This window comes from Carcharhinus amblyrhynchos, chromosome 3 (genome assembly GCF_965287045.1).
Source record: "Carcharhinus amblyrhynchos chromosome 3, sCarAmb.v2.hapA, whole genome shotgun sequence".
Lineage (NCBI taxonomy): Eukaryota > Metazoa > Chordata > Chondrichthyes > Carcharhiniformes > Carcharhinidae > Carcharhinus > Carcharhinus amblyrhynchos.
The window spans coordinates 15,978,683-15,998,062 of NC_137326.1; the positions used below are offsets into that span (position 1 = coordinate 15,978,683).

General features: G+C 45.8%; 1 protein-coding gene across 1 annotated transcript in view; it reads right to left on the bottom strand.

Annotated features, from left to right (window-relative positions):
• LOC145336308 (interleukin-17 receptor C-like) overlaps positions 1 to 19,380 on the bottom strand; it is a 65,579-nt gene that overhangs the window by 33,237 nt on the left and 12,962 nt on the right. Inside the window, exons 2-5 of the mRNA XM_080181742.1 lie at positions 10,045 to 10,066; positions 6,758 to 6,892; positions 3,494 to 3,589; positions 740 to 861 (exon numbers count right to left, since the gene is read on the bottom strand). Of these exons, the coding sequence (XP_080037868.1) occupies positions 740 to 861; positions 3,494 to 3,589; positions 6,758 to 6,892; positions 10,045 to 10,066 (375 nt within the window). The remainder of the gene's footprint in view (positions 1 to 739; positions 862 to 3,493; positions 3,590 to 6,757; positions 6,893 to 10,044; positions 10,067 to 19,380) is intronic.

Consider the following 19,380-nt stretch of genomic DNA (forward strand, 5'->3'; position numbering starts at 1 on the left):
GTGGATAGTCACAGCCTTTTTCCCAGGGCAGAAACATCAATTACAAGGGGGCACAGGTTCAAGGTGAGAGGGGGAAAGTAAGGGAGCTGTGCTGGAGAAAGTTTTTCACTGGAGAGTGGTGCGCTGCCTATGGAGGTGGTGGAAGCAGGCACATTAGCAACATTTAAGAAGCATTTGGATGGGTACACGAACAGGCAGGGAATAGAGTGATATGAACCGACTAAGAACAGAAAGTTTTTTTTTAAAGTTTCATTAGGAAGTCACGATTGGCACAGGCTTGGAGGGCTGTAGGGCCTGTTCCTGTGCTATACTTTCCTTTGTTCAAATTGAAAGCAGTATGAATAAATCACAAAAATGGCACTCGAGGCAGCAGTGAGGTCACAGCATGGCGGGCAAATCGGAGGCTGCCCACCAGCGTACCAGTTTGTTTCCCCATGGATGAATACTTAAGGAGCTCTGTTGCAGATAATATGGTGTGAAAACCCACCATTGCGACCGGCAGAAACCTGCCATTTTTCACGCCTGCTGCGTGAAAATTTCGTCCACTGTTTCAGCTGGAAGGAGTGTTTGGGTCGTGGATGGTAGAATGGAAGGGGATAAAACACTGGATCCATACAAGTGCATGTCAATACGACCAATTCACATAGATTAAACAGTACGATGTTTTCATATTTGGTTTAACATCAGCTTTTTTCTGACATTCGGTCAAGTTTCTGGGAGTTTTAACACTTGCTCTTACCGTTTGCGTGGACCTTGTCGATGAGTTGTGTCCGCGATCGATATGAGGGAATTGAATTCTCAGCTGTGCAGATGTGGGTAACACATTCGCGCATTGTGCAGAAATGTATACCAACCCAAAGTCTGGAAGGAAAAGGAAAAGATACTTTGTTTCTGGAAACGTGTAGTTAACTGCAATTGGTCTGAAGTCCAGCCTTTGTAGAAAGTGGATGATCGAGTGAAAGGGGCAGTTTATTTTGGGGGGGACCAGGCTTGCTAAATGCATATTCATGAATTCCCAATGCATTTGAAACCCATTTATAGGGCGAAAGGAGGAAGAAAAAGACACTTGAGACCTTTTTTTGAGATCGAGCCACAAGGAGAAACCAAAAGTCATGCTCCAGTTTAAAAATGTAGAATTAATTTTAAAAGGTAGAAAGCCCATATGAAAGATACACTGCAAGGGGCTGGGTTGTGATTTAACTGAGAAAAAGACCAGATTAATTTTGTCTACTGTAATGACTTCAATTAGGCCATTGAGGTTGGCCTATTGGGGTATGATTAAGGATCCCTGATTAAGGAGCCCTAAGTTAATTTGATTTCATTTATTTGGTTGGACAAATAAAAGATGTCCTTGATTAAGGATCCAATTGATATGCCAATCAGGGAGTCTTTGCCTTGTACCTAACTAAGAGTGTCAGTTCCTCTGACATCCCCAGAGGGAGACTGCTAACTGCCAGCATGCTGTGTACTGCGATTAGAGTTTGTAAATAAAGGAATTTTGGTGAAGGGACTTTTGCCTCCAAAGACTGATTACAGCTGTCACCAAGTATCTTCTGTATCTTTCTGGCCTTGCACACTTTCTCAGAGATCTTGTGGCAAGGAGTCATATCCCTGTCTTGGAGGTAGAAGCTAAGGATTGGATCATTGTACAGATATTCGTTCTGCGGGCAGTTTACCGTATGGTGTAGTGCAGTGAATGTTTTTCTTAAGTTCTCACCATTCCTTCTGCTACTTGTACCCATCTCCTGATGTACTTTTTTTTTGTACTGAGTGTGAAATAAAACTACTCATGCCTCACCTTACATAATAAAGTGTGCACTTCACAGACTAAATTGGATCAGTCATGGAATCTCTACAGTGCAGAGGGAGGCCATTCAGCCCATCGAACCTGCACCAACCACAATTCCACCCAGGCCTCATTCCTGTAACTCCACACCTTTACCCCGCTAATCCCCCTGGCACTAGGATCAATTCAACATGACCAATCAACCCAACCCCCACATCTTTGGGCTGTGGGAGGAAACCGGAGCACCCGGAGGAAACCCACGGGAAAAATGTTCAAACTCCATACAGACAGTGATCTAAGGCCAGAATCGAACCTGGGTTCCTGGTGCTGTGAGGCAGTAGTGTTAACCACTGTGCCACCGTGCCACCCAATCTTGTATAACCTGCAGTCAGTCCATAAGCATTTTGCTTTGACCACATTTTAAGGTAAATTGGAGACACTGGGAACCCGCTCACCTCCAGTAATTAGTCAACGAGTGCCTCAGGGAACGTGTTAATGGGCTGGGGAGAGCCCGGTGCTGATTTTCAAATTTGAAAATGCCAAAGCCCAAACAGTCTGGGGCATATGAGTGAACTGCTATCAGTTTCAATACAGGGAGCTATAAAATATTATTTTTAACAGTGGGAAGTTGATGCCAGCATGGAGTTTTGTTAAGAGACCGGTTGTAGTACCATTTGATTGGTTGTTTGGCCTGTTTTCTGAGTGCTGAGACTTCCTGCTTCCTCGTTGTGCAGGGCAGTGATAGGCCCCAATATGGCTGCCGTCTGTCTTTGACACCTCTGGCCCACAAGCAGCCCCCACCTCCTCAAAGTGCTCAGTGCCATTAATCAGGCATCCAGCTGGCCTCAGGCCCAAATCGGGCACTAACATTTGAAGATCGCGCCTCACAGGCACAATCTGGGATTGGACCCGGAAATCAACTGGATGTCACATTCCCAATCCCGATTTGAAAGTCAACCCCAATAAATCATACAGTAGATTTCGAGAATCCCTACAGTGCAGAAGGAGGCCATTTGGCCCATCAAGGCTTCACTGACAACAATCCCACCCAAGCCATATCCCCATAACCCCAGCCACTTAATGGACAATTTAGCATGGCCAATCTACCTAACCCGCACATCTTTGCAGTGTGGGAGGAAACTGGAGCACCCGGAGGAAATCCACGCAGACACAGGGAGAACATGCAAACTTCATACACAGTCAACCAAGCAGGGAATCAAACCCTGGTCTCTGGCACTGAGGGACAGCAGTACTAACCACTATGCCATTGTCAGCGGCATTTCAATCTCAGATGTGGGTTTAGCCCTTGTATAGGTCTATTTCGTGGATATTTGTGCTAAGCAGTGCAGTGGCACAGTAGTCAGCACTGCTGCCTCACAGCTCCAGGGACCTGGGTTCAACCCCAGCCACAAGTCCTTGTCTGCGTGGAGTTTGCACGTCCTGCGTGGATTCCCTCTGGGTGCTCTGGTTTCCTCCTACAGTCCACAAATGTGCAGGTTAGGTGAATTGACCATGCCAAAATGACCCTTTGTGTCCCAAGATGTATAGGTTAGGGGGAATGGCCATGGGAAATGTGTGGGATTATGGGGAATAGGGCAGAGGAGAGAGCCTGGTAAATTAATCTATCAGGGAGTCAGTGCAGACTCAATCGGCCGGATGGCTTCTTCTGCACTGCAGGGATTCGATGATATTTCTTACTGTTGTTACCTTCATTATAGTCTTCATCCTCACTTGCCGAAACTGTGTCAAAGTCCTTGTTTCTTTTGGGTAAATTTCCACTTCCACTCGGATTCCATTTACCCTCTGGTCAAAATAGGCAGAGTTAAATTTTATTGTCTTATCTTAGCTCCTTTTAAAGAAATCAAGTACATTTCTGTGGCACCTAACTTCAAGACATCCACCTTGCTGCCAATGAAGTACTTTCGAACCACAGTCAATGTTATTACGTAGATAACCGTAAGAGCCAACTGCCCACAGCAAGGTTTCAGGGGCAGCTCTTTTTCTGAATGACCAGTTAAGCTATTATTTTCTTGGCTTTGCTTTTGAGAGAGGAAAGCTGACCTGGCTGACACCCTGCCCTCGCGAGAGGACCTTTATAAGTAGACATCTCAACACCACTCTGAACCGTCAGCCTAAATTATGTGTTCAGATGCTGGAATGGGGGATTGAACATTGAGGCAGGAGTGCTGGCTGCCACACCAAGTCAACACCACATTCGCTGGGCTTTGTCATTGTGATATTTCTACGGTCAGGCAGAAACGCAGGGGCTGATCCCTGTCGGATCCACGTTTTTGGATGCAAAAGACTGTAATTGTCCGGGACCAAATTCCAGATTCTACCAGAGGATGACTAGTCAAAGGCTTAACGATGCTAAATGCGGCATAACCTGTGCTACACAATAAGCGAGAAATTGGCTTTACACTGGAAACGGCAGCAAAGTGGATACCCAGAGAGTGCTGGAAATCTGGAACTCACTGCCTAAAAGATAGATAGAGGCGAGAACCCTCGCAACATTTAGGAAGCATTTAGATGAGCACTTGAAACCCCATAGCATACAAGGCCAGTGCTGGAAAATGGCATTAGAATAGATAGGTACTTAATGGCCAGCACAACATGATGGGCTGAAGGGCCTCCTTCTGTGCTGTAAAACTCCACGGGCGGCGTTTTCCCAAAAAAATTCTAAGTGTAAAGCGGGAGAGAAAGCGTACCTTCGAGAAAGCGTGTCATTAATATTTAAATCAGCCTGGCCGCTGATTTTGCCAGCGGAACGGGGCCGGCAAGATCGTGAGAGGTGAGAAATCGGGTGCGAGTCCAGTTTTTCGCCCCTCGCCCTACATTACTGGCCCGCCATGCCGATCGACAGCGTGGTCAGCCAGTAAGATCCCGTCCCACGACTCTATGCATTCATAACTTGGCCAAACAATTTCAGTGGCAACCCACAAAATCCAACACACGCCAATAGAGGCAATAAGAGCAGGGGAGGTTCCTGGTTATTCGTTATGTAGAGTGATGCCCCTCAAGCTATACACTCTCACAATAGACGAGCAACCAGTTCCAGGGAAAACTAACTATGGAAACATGTCTGCCTGTGTACCACAAGGTGTGCGAAGAAGAATAACTCCTGATGTGATTAGAGGAGATGCATTTAAGGAAGAGTTTGATAAACAAATGTGGGAAATTGGAACAGAAGGACTTGTGGATGGGGTCAGATGGAGATGGGGAGAAGTGGGTTTGCGTCGGAGCATAAAACCAACATGGTCCTAATGGACTGAATAGCCCATTTCTGTTGTATAATTGTCATGTAATACTGTATCATGCTGTCCCATTTCTAGCAAGAAAGCTGAGTTCAAATTGTCCCCTTTAGCTGGCTGCTATGCTGAAAACAAGTATTAATTCTATCTTTCACTGCCTGCAGGGGGCAGCAATTGGACAAGAATATTAAAGTGGTCTATAACTAATGTAAAACGATTTTCTAAGGCGCACCATTGCTAAGAGTGGCAGAGGATCGATAACAGAATAGAACTCTCAACAATGGACAATTTTTACTCAGCACGAGAAAAACAAATCTTTAAACAGGTGGCCTTTTATCATGCGTTTCAGTAAATATTTACACAGGGTAAATACCTAGTTTCATCAAAATTCATTCAAGTATTGTGACGAAAGTTATGCTTTTAAGAAATGTATTTTAGTCATATTTCTATGCAGGATGTCTTTAGCATTCTCTTTCATTTTTCGGTGTTACTGGGTCTATAACCGACATTCTGCATTGTTACTGCAGCAGCATAATTGTTCCTAATTGCCAGACTGTTTGTTTTAATCTGAACTAATGCTGTTCTGTTGTTTTTAGTGATTTCCCCTGGGGTTTGGCAGAGTAGAACTTGATTGAGTTGATTGACAGTAATTTCAGATGACTGGGTGGAGCTAGGCTTACACAGAGAACTCAAGCTTAGATGCTGCTTGAAGTTATTAGACAGCAGTGCCTTTCTTTTTCTCTCTCTGAAGTATGGAGACTGGGATCTGCCAGGGACTAGGTTTATTTCTCAGCAGTTCTATTGTTTGAGGATATTTCTGCTGTATGAGAGTCAGGAGACAGGTGTCAGTCCAGATCTCTGCATAGAAGTGTTAAAAAGCTAGAAATCTAGCATCTACATAAATATATATTTTTTTGGTGCTAACTGGTTCTTAAGAAGGAATTTATGTGTATGGATATACTGCTAAATTGGAACAACAGAGGGAGGCTGGGGGGCAGGGCTGTTGAGGCTGGCTCGGACAGGTCCAGGGGGCCACTGATTGTGGCACGGGGGTGTTGGAGGAGCAGCGATCAGGCTGGCCAGAGATCGGGAGACCAGCAGTGCGGGGCTACTGCATATGTGCTAATCTCCACTCTGGAAGACTGGCGCTTGCACAGTGGCCCACTCAGCACTATGCTGCCGGCCTTTCCAGCAGGGATAGACCACGCAAACTAATCTTGCATGAGATTCACGCTAATGCACTCTGCAGGGCTCAGAGTGAGGAAGAAAACCAGCGAGATTCACTCCAATTTTAACGCAAATTCGACACTTAGAATTTTTTGGGGAGAAGTCCACCCCTTATGCTCACCCTCATGACAAAACTAAAAGTAAAAGTTGGGGTCGGGCTAACTTCATAATATAGTTTCTGGTCTGGTCCCTAACAATGTCTGATAAAGCGAATGGGATTTAGATATGAACACACAGTGGCGGGATTTTATGACCTCGTTAAGGTGAGGTCTGCAAAATCCCGCCCGAGGCCAGCGGAGAATTGCATTCTGTGAGCCTCACCCGTCCCGATTCTGGGAGGTAAAATTCTGGAAAATGCCTACTCACAATACCTCATTAGATTGTCAACGTCAGTGGTAATCTGCTCATAAAATGCAGTTTCCAATTGATTAATTGCAGTCTTCAAGTTTCTAAATTTTTGGACAGTGTAACGTTATTAATATTTAGTGCTTACCTGCCACTGATACAGTCAGCTTGACCCGTATACATGGAATACAAGGTTTACTCTCTTCACAGTACAGTATGGTGGAGGTTGTTAAGTTTGAGAGGATCATTGGTATCTCTCCATTGTATTGTTCAGGCTGACCGTCTGTTAAGTAAGAGTTATCAAGCAGCTTAGCAAGGTCATTACATGGCAGATAGGATAGAAGGTACAAGGGTCGCTGGCGGGTTAACTGTTCGCCTGGGTTGAAGTGATAATGTGAAAACATAAACATAAAATGTTGCAACAGCAGGGACAATAGCGTGCCTGCCCCTTAACCTCTAATATCAACACTGAAATCACAGAGAATCCAGAGGCATATTGCTTCATTACCTTAAGTAAGATTAATGGCCTGTAATGTCTCGGTCCTTACTTCAGAAATGTTGGCACAATAGGAAGTCTCACAACACCAGGTTAAAGTCCAATGGGTTTATTTGGTAACACGAGCTTCCAGAGTGCTGCTCTTTCACTCACCTGATGAAGGAGCAGTGCTCCAAGAGCTCGTGCTACCAAATAGACCCGTTGGACTTTAACCTAGTATTGTGAGACTTCTTACTGTGTGCGCCCCAGTCCAACGCTGGCATCTCCACATTCAGAAATGTGACTAATATGAGGTCCTTGAAAGGGATGCAACTTATTTTGACACTTAGAAATAATAATTATTTCAAGAAATTAAATATACCAATTTATTCTTTCCTTCCAATATATCCAGCCTTATTCACAACTGCTCAATATTATTATATGGAAGTGAAAATTAGATACAAGGCAAGGCAATAGAAGACAAATTAAAGGCCATAGGGATGTGAGGCAGAATTTAATGCCCCCTTCGGATGGGAATTTGTGGCTGGGAGGGGGCCATCTAATTGCGGATGGGGTGGTGGGGGTGGGTTGTCAAGTGGGGATCCGACTGCCTTTGCTCCGATGAACTCTGGTAGGCTTAAGGACAGCCTTCCCACCTCACTGCCTCACTGGAGGGCCACATGCCACAATCGCTGGGATCTAATCAGCGGCAGGCAGTGCAGTTGCCCATGCAGGAAAACATGAAAAGTAACTCCCTCCTCGCGACTCCCATCCCACTCTCACTCAACTACAGTTTGGTTCCCTCTGCGCTCCTAGGTATTTCTGCGGGTATATTGCCAATAGCAACCACCACTCCCATCGGCACTGCAGACAATGGGTAGCTACTGGCCTCAATCGGTTAAGTTTGTTAAGAACAGTGTGTTCACTGGTATCTCTTTAGTCCAAAGTCACAGCCAGTTAGATAAGAGTTATTGAACAGCTCAGCCTGGTAATTACATGGCAGATAAAATAGCAAGTACAAGGGACACTGGGCAAAGGTGAAATAACTGCTGACGTGGGTTAAGTGAGAAAGTTGATTGGTTGCTCTCAGGGAAGGGAATTTTCATTCCCCTGGCGTCCTTAGTCCAATAATGGCGCACCACTGGCCACTTAAGTTTCCGCCCAGTACTTAATTCCCATGAACCTTCCTCAATGGAGGTGACACAGAGTTCCCATCATCTCCAGCAGGCGAGCAAGACCTGTGTCACCTCGATTAAATACCGCTAGGGTTTTTGAGACACATGATAAAGATTAGTTTCAGGGACAACTAATGGAGAATTAAAAACAGGAAGTGCTGGAAATATTTAGCAGGTCTGGAAGCATCGTAGAATCATAAAGGGGAATCTTATGAAAAATTGGCAGAATGTTGTTTCCAGTGAGGAAACTGGCGTGTTTCTCTCCCTTCACCCCATTCCTGTAATCCCACACTTTTACTCCACGAATCCCCCTAACCTACACATCTTTGGACACCATGGGGCTATTTAGCATGGCCAATCCATTTAACCTACACATCTTTGGCTACTAAGGGGCAATTTAGCATGGTCATTCTACCTAACCCACATATCTTTGGACGCTAAAGGGCAATTTAGCATGGCCAATTCCCCTAACCTACACATCTTTGGACACTAAGGAGCAATTTAGCATGGCCAATCCTCCTAACCTACACATCTTTGGACACTTAGGGCCAATTTAGCATGACCAATCCCCCTAACTTATACATCTTTGGACACTAAGGGGCAATTTAGCATAGCCAATCCCCCTAACCTACACATCTTTGGATATTAAGGGGCAATTTAGCCTGGCCAATCCCCTTAAACTGCACATCTTTGGACACTAAGGGGCAATTTAGCTTGGCAAATCCCTCAATGGCAAGGACATCCTATGTTCAACTGAAGGTCATGTCATGTGACAATAACCAATGTACATTAGGGCGGGGACTCCCATTGTTAAATTCAGCAGGAATTATTCTTTGAGTTACCAACATGGAAGAGCTTGTGATGTGAACTCACCCCATTTTTGACATCATTGTAAAATTGAGGCTTAAAAATTGAAAAACATTGGCCGCGATTCTTCCATCATGAACCGTAACTTTTCCGACAGGTGGCTGTGGAGATGCCCACCTCCAGCCTTGTTCCGGGATATGCGCATGTGCTGGGAATATATGTTCATCTCCCAGAGCAGGTGAACAGACGCCGGTCAGACCCAAGCTGGAAACTGGCGGGAAGGCAGGCAAGTAATTTGAATCTTTTTAAAATGTATTTTAAGTAGGTTTAGAAGTTCGTTATCGGGAACTTTCAGGTCCCGATCGATAATGGGGACTCTGACAGATCGGTACCACTGCGTGTGTGCAGAGTTCCAGAACTGTCAAACTCTGGTGCGAATAGGCCTGCCCCCAAACCACCCCCCACCGACACCCCCACCCCCCCACCGACACCACCCCCTACTCCCCCCCCACCCCCACGACCCCCCCCACTCCCACCCCCACCCCCCACGACCCCCCCACTCCCAGCCCCCCACCCCCACCCCCCACGACCCCCCCCACTCCCACCCCCCCACCCCCACCCCCAGCCCCCACGACCCCCCCCACTCCCACCACCCCCCCCAACTCCCAAACCGCCCCCCTCCCACCACCCCCCCCAACTCTCACCCAACCCACACCCCCCCCCCCAAACCCCCACCAGGTTTTTAATGAGATTCATGACTGGGACTTCTACATTGCACAGAGTGCGGAGATCAGGATGAGAAGCTGAACTGACAAATCAGTCGGGATTTCGGACAGTTTTCCCGCCAATTCAACACATTTGGGAGAGTTGCGGCCATGTTACAGAAATGAAAGGTGAAAGGTCAGCACGCAGCAGTGAGATCAATGATGAGGTGGTCTGATTGTAAAATATCATTTAAAAGAAAAATAGAATACTTACACTTGGCTTCACATGAGAAGGCCTGCGAAGAAAAGGAGAGAAAAACATTTCAAAATTGAAATAAGTAAAATCGTAGCATTGTTTCATTTCAACTCCCCACTTCCACCACAAAGAGTGAATATCAGAACTCCCTGTGATGGTGAATCACTAAGTGGTCACAAAATGAAGCACAAATTTGAAAATGACTCCTTTACCAGCAATAACCTATGGAAGATAACGTCACATGTTTATTACTGAGGTGTGGTCTACAGCCCAAGGCAAAAAGGGGAGCAAACGTCATGAAAATGAAGATAAAAGACTTGCATTTGCATAGCGCCTTTCACCTCCTCAGAAGGTCCCAAAGCACTTCCAGACAACGAAGCACTTTTGAAGTGAATTTACTGTTGCAATGCAGGATGTGTGGCTGCCAATTGGCGTACAGCAAACTCCTACAAAGAGTAATTCGATAATCATAGAATCCCTACAATGCAGATGGAGGTCATTTGGCCCATCGAGTCTGGACCAACCACAATTCCATCTAACTCCTATCCCCACAGCCCCATCTTTACCCTGCCAGACCCCCTGACATTAAGGGCCAATTTAGCATGGCCAATCAACCTAACCTGTACATCTTTGGACTGTGGGAGTAAAACCAGAGCAAGACCACGCAGACATAGGGAAAATGTACAAACACCATGCAGGGCAGGAATTGAACCTGGATTCCTGGCGCTGTGAGGCAGCACTGCTAGCCACTGTGCCACCCTTAACAATCAAATCTTCTGTTTTTGGGGGATTGGTGGAGTGGTAAATATTGACCGGGAGACTGGAGATAGGTCCCTTGCTCTTCTTTGGAATAGTACCACGGGGTCTTTGACCACCACCTCAGAGACTGGGCCTCAAGTTAACGCGTATCTAGATACCCTCCAAAAAAATACAAAGACACAAAATGTATCTAGGAGACGTAAGTCAAAACATGAGACTAATCACTGCTGCAAAGACTGTTTCACAATTGGTTTGCTAATAATCGTCAGAAGAAGGTGTACAAATGGCTACCAGGAAATTGACTCATTCTGGTTGAGCTGGATGCCATTCTCCACATTCCTAGCTGCCTGAGCTCCTCCCTATTGAGTCACACAATTTCTTTTCCCAAATCTGGCACAAAAGTACATTTTAATTCTACTGAACTCATTCATGTCTCTGTACTTACAATGCTCCCTCTCTGCCCTTCAACTTATCTCCCTTTCATTCACTTTAAGTTCAGTCATGCCAGCCACTCTTACTGTTCCCAATTTATAGTCACTGAACCTCAATCTCCAAACTTTGACGAGTATTGCGCAATGGACCTTCTTATCGCACAGTTAAGCTGATCTGGGCAATAGTCATCACAAACAATGTAGAGTCTCTAAGTCCTTATCCTGCGATGCGATGCGTATCCTGGGATGGCACGTTAGCACAGTGGTTAGCACTGCTGCTTCACCGTGTCAGGGATGTGGGTTCAATTCCCGGCCTGGGTTACTGTCTGTATGGACTTTGCATGTTCTCCCTGTGTCAGTGTAGGTTTCTTCCCACATTCTGAAAGACATGCTGGACTGTGGCAACTAGGGGAACTTCACAGTAACTTCACTGCAGTTTTAATGTAAGCCTTACTTGTGACTAATAAATGAACTTTACTTTTCAATCTCACGCATGCTTCCAGTATCCTGTACTTCTGACTTTGAAGTCAGCAGGTTTCACTTTCTAGGCACCATCAAGCTTCAGTCTGCAATCATTTAATCATTGATTCATAGAATCCCTGCAGTGCTGAAAGAGGCCATTCGGCCCATTGAGTTTGTGCTGATCACAATCCCACCCGGGCCCTATCCCCACAACCCCATGCTTTTATCCTAACTAGTCCCCCTGACACTAAGGGGCAATTTAGCATGGCCAATCCACCTAATCAGTATATCTTTCGGACTTTGGGAGGAAATCGGAGCATCCGGATGAGACCCATGCGGACACGGGGAGAATGTGCAAACCCCACACAGACAGTGACCCAAGCCGGGAATCGAGCCCGGGTCCCTCGTGCTGTGGGGCAGCAATGCTAAGCACTGTGCTGCCCCAATCATAGAATCCCTGCACTGCAGAAAGAGGCCATTCAGCCCATCGAGCATCAACAATCTGAGTGTCATTAATGGCAGTTTTTCGAAAAGTAAAATTGCCATTTTTGATCCTTTGCTATTTTTTTCCCTCTCTCATGCTCTGAGTGATCCAGCCAATTCTGACCATGGTGGTCAGTCATGAACAAAGATGTTTGAACCTACATCCATTGGACTTAAGGAAGTGAAGGTGAGATGTATCCAATTAATCGTAGAATTACAGAAACCCTACAGCGCAGAAGGAGGCTGTTTGGCCCACCAAACCTGCACTGACAACAATCCCCGTGACCCCGTGCTAATCTCCCTAACACTAAGGGGCAATTTTGCACGGCCAGTCAACCTAACCCACACATCTTCGGAGTGTGGGAGGAAACCAGAGCATCTGGTGGAAACTCAATGCAGACACGGGGAGAACATGCAAACTCCACACAGTCACTCAAGGCCGGAATTGAACCTGAGTCATAGAAACTAGAAGCAGGAGTAGGCCATTCAGCCCTTTGAGTCTGCTCTGCCATTCATGAATATACAATGTGAAGACTAGGGGTCCTAGCACAGGTCCCTGACGCTGTGAGGCAGCAGGGCTAACCAGGTGTCACTGTGCTGATTCCTCCACCACGCCCATAAGTTCCATGTCCCAATCTGCATTCAGGTCACAAGCACCCATGTGAAACTGATCCATCAGTCCCAGTCTGTAATCACTGCATGAATGAACGACAAGTGAGCATAACTGCGCGTGCGCCAGTCCCTCTGACATCCACCCCCCACCCCCCCCATCACTGTGAGCGACTCACCTCCAGCTCCTGGCAACAAGGACTCAGCACAATAAGAAGTCTGATAACAACAGGTTGAAGTCCAACCAGTTGGACTTTAACCTGGTGGTTGTGAGACTCTTTATTGTGCTTATCCCAATCCAATGCTGGCATTTCCACATGGTGAGGAGTGAAACAGTCAAACATCTACAATGCCTGAAAGCAGGCCTAGACCCTCAAGGTTGCCCTCCCCACCCCCTACTCACCCACCCCACCAGGAGACATCCACCTCAGGTCATCTCGGGCAAAAGGGTGTGGAAGACAGCAGGCCGCCTCTGTGTATCCTGGGGATACACCTGGACATAGTGGGCAGGTAAAGAAGATTGAGAAACAGTAGGTACTTTCTGGGTGCAACTGAACATAGGCACTAATGAAGATAGGTCATCATTTTCTTTAGAATGTGCAGGGAGTGTCACGGGGAGGAGGGGAGTCAAGGCCTGGGGAGGGATGGGGAAAAGGGGGAGCAATGTCAGGGGTCTTCTGGGAGAGGTCAAGTGGGGGAGGAACACCTGGGGAAGGGGTGGGCGGCTGATCGTTCGGAGATGATTGGTTCCCATTGTAGATTGGGGGCCTCTGAGAGAAGCACTTCCCCTCAATCTCACTCGACGTCTGAGCAGTACAACCTACTGGCCCCCTACTGCCCCCCACACTCCCCCCACCTGCCTCAAAATTGAGGCCCGGTGGAAAATAGCTCTAAAATGGTCAATTATTGAACATTTAAGAGCCTCAAATGGGAGTGGGGGACAGACAGGCTGCTATAGGTCTTGTTCGCCCCATGTAAAATTGCAGAAGTAGGTTTGGTTAGGAGGATGGTGGAAAGGCCTTCAAGAAATATTTTTATCCCACCCCCCCCCACAAACCCACCAGAGAGGGGAGGGTAAAACTCTGGCCCTGGCCTATCAGCTAAATTAAAGTGCTCCTTGAATTAGACACCCCAGGAATTTGTTCAGCAGCTGCTGTTTGGCCTTTCACCTTTGCCTTGTTGAGGATGAAAATATGAGTTGCTAAGTGGGTGGGCGAGAGGATGAGTTGGAGGAAGCAAGTAAACTGGGCAGAGCCAAGGAGCCTGTCATTCAGGCTAGACAGGAAATGGAAAAATACAGTCATCAAACAGAAAGAAAGAAAAAGAAGGGAGTTTTTGAGAGGATGACAAGAATCCAATGTGGAGAGGAGAGAGAAAGCAGTTAGTATGAAGTTTAAGGTCTGGATAACTTGCTTCCAATTCTCCACCTTTACATTTGAAAAGTTAATGTACAAATCTTATGTGCTTCTACTCCATTCATCACTGGGATATTTTAAAACATCATGTAGAGATGATGTAGTAACAACAGCACAGAGTCGCTGAGCAGAGACTGATAGCCAAGTTCCGCACACATGAGGACGGCCTCAGCCGGGATCTGGGGTTCATGTCGCACTACTTGTAACCCTCATGACTTGTCTGGGCTTGTAAAATCTCACTTACTGTCCTGTCTGGAGACAATACACATCTCTTTAACCAATGCTAATACTATCTCCACTCACATCGTCTGCATCTTTAAGACTTGAATAGCAGGTTAGCTGCCAAGACTTGCATTCTAATCAGTATTCTGTAAACTGTGTGTGTCTTTATACGCCTTTCTCTGATCAGAACCTTGCACACACCTGACAAAGGGACACAGTTTCCGAAAGCTTGTGGGATTACTATCAAATAAACTGGTTGGACTTAAACCTGGTGTTGTCAGAGTTCTTACTATATTTTGAAACAGGCATTTACTTGTTTAAGTACATCAGCACATGGCTAAAGTAATGTGCAGAGGAATATAATAACAATGCACCAAGAATTCTTAGCCCATGATTGTTGTTTCATAATCTAAAATTGTTGAGATTACCATTCCCATGTCCCTGTAACTCAGCAGTTAAGCTGCGTCTATTTTTGAGCACATTTCTGAAATTTGTACCGACGTTAGTTAATACCGGGGAGGCGATGGCCTAGTGGCATTATCACTAGACAATCAATCCCGAAGCTCTTCTAACATTCTGGAGACTAGGGTTCGAATCCTGTCATGGGCAGATGGAGGAATTTGAATTCAATGAAAGATATCTGGAATTAAGAATCTGCTGATGACGATGAAACCATTACCGATTGTCAGAAAAAAACCATCTGGTTCACTAATGCCTTTTAGGGAAGGAAATCTGCCATAAACAAATATTATGAAGTGTTCCATCCTCATATAGTCACACAACACATGCATAAAGGGATAAGTTTATGTTGGTGTTCAGTGAATTACATATAGTTAGCTTTGGTAATAAGAACATAAGAACATAAGAAATAGGAGCAGGAGTAGGCCATCTAGCCCTTCGAGCCTGCCCCGCCATTCAATAAGATCATGGCTGATCTGTCGTGTCTCAGTTCCACTTTCCCGCCCTCTCCCCATAACCCTTAATCCCCTCTCTTATCAAGAACCCATCAACCCGCTTCTTAAAAATATTTAGCGAGGCAGCCTCCACCACTTCAACGGGCAGAGAATTCCAGAGATTCACCACCCTTTGAGTGAAGAAGTTCCTCCTCAACTCCGTTCTAAACCGCCCCCCCTTTATCTTGAGGCTGTGCCCCCTAGTCCTACTGTCTTTTTTGAGCGGGAAGAGTCTCTCCACCTCTATCCTATCCATCCCATTCATCATCTTATACGTCTCAATGAGATCTCCCCTCATTCTTCTAAACTCTAACGAGTACAAGCCTAGTTTATTCAGCCTCTCCTCATAGCTCAACCCCCTCAACTCCGGTATCAGCCTAGTAAACCTCCTCTGCACTCCCTCCAAGGCCAAAATATCCTTGCGCAGGTGCGGCGCCCAAAACTGCACACAGTACTCCAGCTGCGGCCTCACCAATGCCCTATACAGCTGCAGCAAGACCTCCCTACTTTTATATTCAATCCCCCTCGCTATGAAGGCCAGCATCCCATTCGCCTTCCTGACCACCTGCTGCACCTGCAAGCTGGGTTTTTGCGACTCATGCACAAGGACCCCGAGGTCCCTCTGCACCGTCGCCTGCTGCAGTTTTTCGCCACGTAAGTAATAGTCCTTCCTACCATTCTTCCTACCAAAGTGGACCATCTCACACTTGCCAACATTAAATTCCATTTGCCATTTCCTGGCCCATTCGCCCAGCCTATCTAGATCCTTCTGCAGACTCTCCACACCCTCCGCACAATTTGCCTTTCCCCCAATCTTGGTGTCATCAGCAAATTTCGACACCCTACACTCGGTTCCCTCCTCCAGATCATCTATATAAATGGTAAATAGCTGAGGCCCCAGCACCGACCCCTGGGGCACCCCACTAGTCACCAACCGCCAATCTGAATAGCACCCATTGACCCCCACTCTCTGCCTCCTATTTGACAACCAATCCTCTATCCACGCTAACACCCTACCCCCAACTCCATGTCCCCTGACCTTCTGCAATAACCTCTTGTGAGGTACCTTGTCAAACGCCTTCTGAAAATGCCTTCTAATGCAAGGTATGTGGAAAATGTGGTTAGATTCTTTAGTTCAGTGTTATGTCAAGGGGAATGCAAAGTATCTCAGGCACCAGTTTTGCTGTTTCTATTTTACCTTACGAATCCAAATTGTTGCTATAAGGGTAAAGTGGTCAAACTTTTTTTTATTCACACATGGGATGTGGGCCTTTCTGGGAATGGTCGAGTTTCTGGATGTCTAGATCACCAACAACCTGTCCTGGTCCCTCCACGCTGGCACTATAGTTAAGAAAGCCCACCAATGCCTCTACTTTATCAGGAGGCTAAGGAAATTTGGGATGCCAGCTATGACTCTCACCAATTTTTACAGATCACCGTTCTTTCTGGTTGTATCACAGCTTGGTATGGTTCCTTGCTCTAACCAAGACCGCAAGAAATTACAAAGAGTTATGAACGTAGCCCAATCCACCATGCAAACCAGCCTCTCACTCGCTCCGTCTACCCTTATGCTGCCTCAGAAAAGCAGCCAGAATAATCAAGGACCTCATGCACCCCAGATATTCTCTCTTCCATCGGGAAAAAGATACAAAAATCTGAGATTACGTACCAACCGACTCAAGAACAGCTTCTTCCCTGCTGTCATCAGACTTTTGAATGGACCTACCTTATATTAAGCTGATCTTTCTCTACACCCTAGCTATGACTGTAACACTATATTCTGCACCCTATCCTTTCCTTCTCCTTTATGTACTCTATGATCAGTATGCTTTGACTGCATAGCGCGCAAGAAACAACACTTTTCCACTGTATTCCAATATATGTGACCTTGATAAATTAAATCAAATCAAATTATTACCCATCCCTAAATGAGTGACTTGCCAGGGCCATTTCAGAGGGCAGATGACAACAATCTCAGAGGAGGCAGCTGAATCTGAGATTCTTGCACAAGAACTGCAACAGGAAGTTTGGCAGAACATGCAAGTGAATGGGGAAATGGCAAGCGAAATTTAAAAGGGAATGGATACTAAAACTATTGCTTTGCACTGATTGTTATAACTCAGGTTTTTCCAGATTCTTTGATGAATGCCCAAAGCAATGTCTTTGTTCAAACTTCACATGAACTCAGGTGTAACTTTACAAATGCATCTGTAAGTATGTGACATATTAACATTTACCATTCCTGATTACACGCCTACATTCCAATACACACCTAAATCATGATTAGAATGAGCGTCACCAGACCTTCAGTAACAAACAAAAACAACTTTCTTTCCCCCCAGATGACGAAAGTGGATTTGATTAACTCTTGTGTCTCTCTCTCCAACGATGCTGCCAGACCTGCTGAACTTTTCCAGCACTTCCTGTTTGTATTTCAGATTTCCAGAGTCTGCAGCATTTTACACATAGAATTTCCTCTCACAGATTGGCACTATTTACACAGCAATCGGCAACAGTAACTGTCTAAGCCAGTCCAAGTAAGACACCAGCTTTACAATCGTTGATACAAGCTGTAAGCGGATAAATGACTAGGCTGGGGGATTAACAGGCTAAATGTGCAGAGTTACAGTGACAGGACAGGGGGATGAGCCTGGGTAAGATGCTCTGTCAGAGAATTGGTGCAGACTTGATGGGCCAAGTGACCTTCTTCTGAACTGTCAAGACTCTATGATTCTAAATCTATCCATTTAGTTCTTTCAGTCAGTTTTTGTTTGAGATATTTTAGTTTATTATTTATTAGTGTCACAAGTAGATTTACATCAACACTGCAATGAAGTTTCTGTGAAAATTCCCTAATCGCCACCCTCTAGAGCCTGGTCAGGTACACTGAGGCAGAACTTAACATGGTCAGTGCTCCTAACCAGCACGTCTTTCAGACTGTGGAAGGAAACCTACACAGACGGGGTGAACGTGCAAAATCCCCAAGGCAGTGACCTGAACCAGGAATTGAACCCAGGCCCCTGGTGCTGTGAGACAGCAGTGCTAACCACTGTGCCGCCAGACATATAGCTCTCAGAAGGGAGTAGAGACCTGTGCTCTGCCAGGTGTGGCCAAATTTGAAATCACACAGGTTGTCTTCGCTATGCAAAGGAACATCTCAAAAAGCTGCAGCCAACTCCACCATTCACTCCTCTGTGTAAAACCGTTTTAAATACAGACTCATCCTTCACTTTACTCAAACAATGGACAATAAACCTCACACATACCTGACAGTGGATACCGATTTAACGCACGCTATGTTGTTAGAGCCACCCTGTTTTATTAAATTGTCAATCAGGACAAGGGATGCGCACTGGTTACTTCCAGTAATTGAGTGTGCGTCTGGCAGTTGTTCAACCAGAACCAAAATTTGCTTAATCACCAACTGCATTAATTGCATTTTTGATTGATCTGCTTCATGCACTGCCAAAAAATAAAATCCCTACTGATGTTGTCAGAGAGGGCATTTTCAGGGCAGCCTCAAAAAAATTAAGTTTGAAGCCAAGAAATGCAACATAGTGAAAATAACAGCACTTGGTGACGCATTGCAAGTGTTTTATTAGAAAATGGCAGGCATTGCAGGGGAGGCGATGGCCGAATGGTATTATTGCTGGACTATTAATCCAGACTCAGCTAATGTTCAAATCTCACCATGGCAGATGATGGAATTTGAATTCAGTAATAAAAATCTAGAAGTAAGAATCTACTGAGGGTCATGAAACCGTTGTCAGAAAAACCCATCTGGTTCACTCATGACGTTTAGGGAAGGAAATCTGCCATCCTTACCTGGTCTGGCCGACACGTGACTCCAGAGCCACAGCAACGTGGTTGACTCTCAACTGCCCTCGGAAATGGCCTAGCAAACCACTCAATTCAAGGGCAACCAGGGATGGGCAATGCCTACGTGCAGAATCCGCACAGGCGACGCCCAGGTCCCACAAAAGAATTTTTAAAAACTGTCCGTGATCCAATATTGAGACA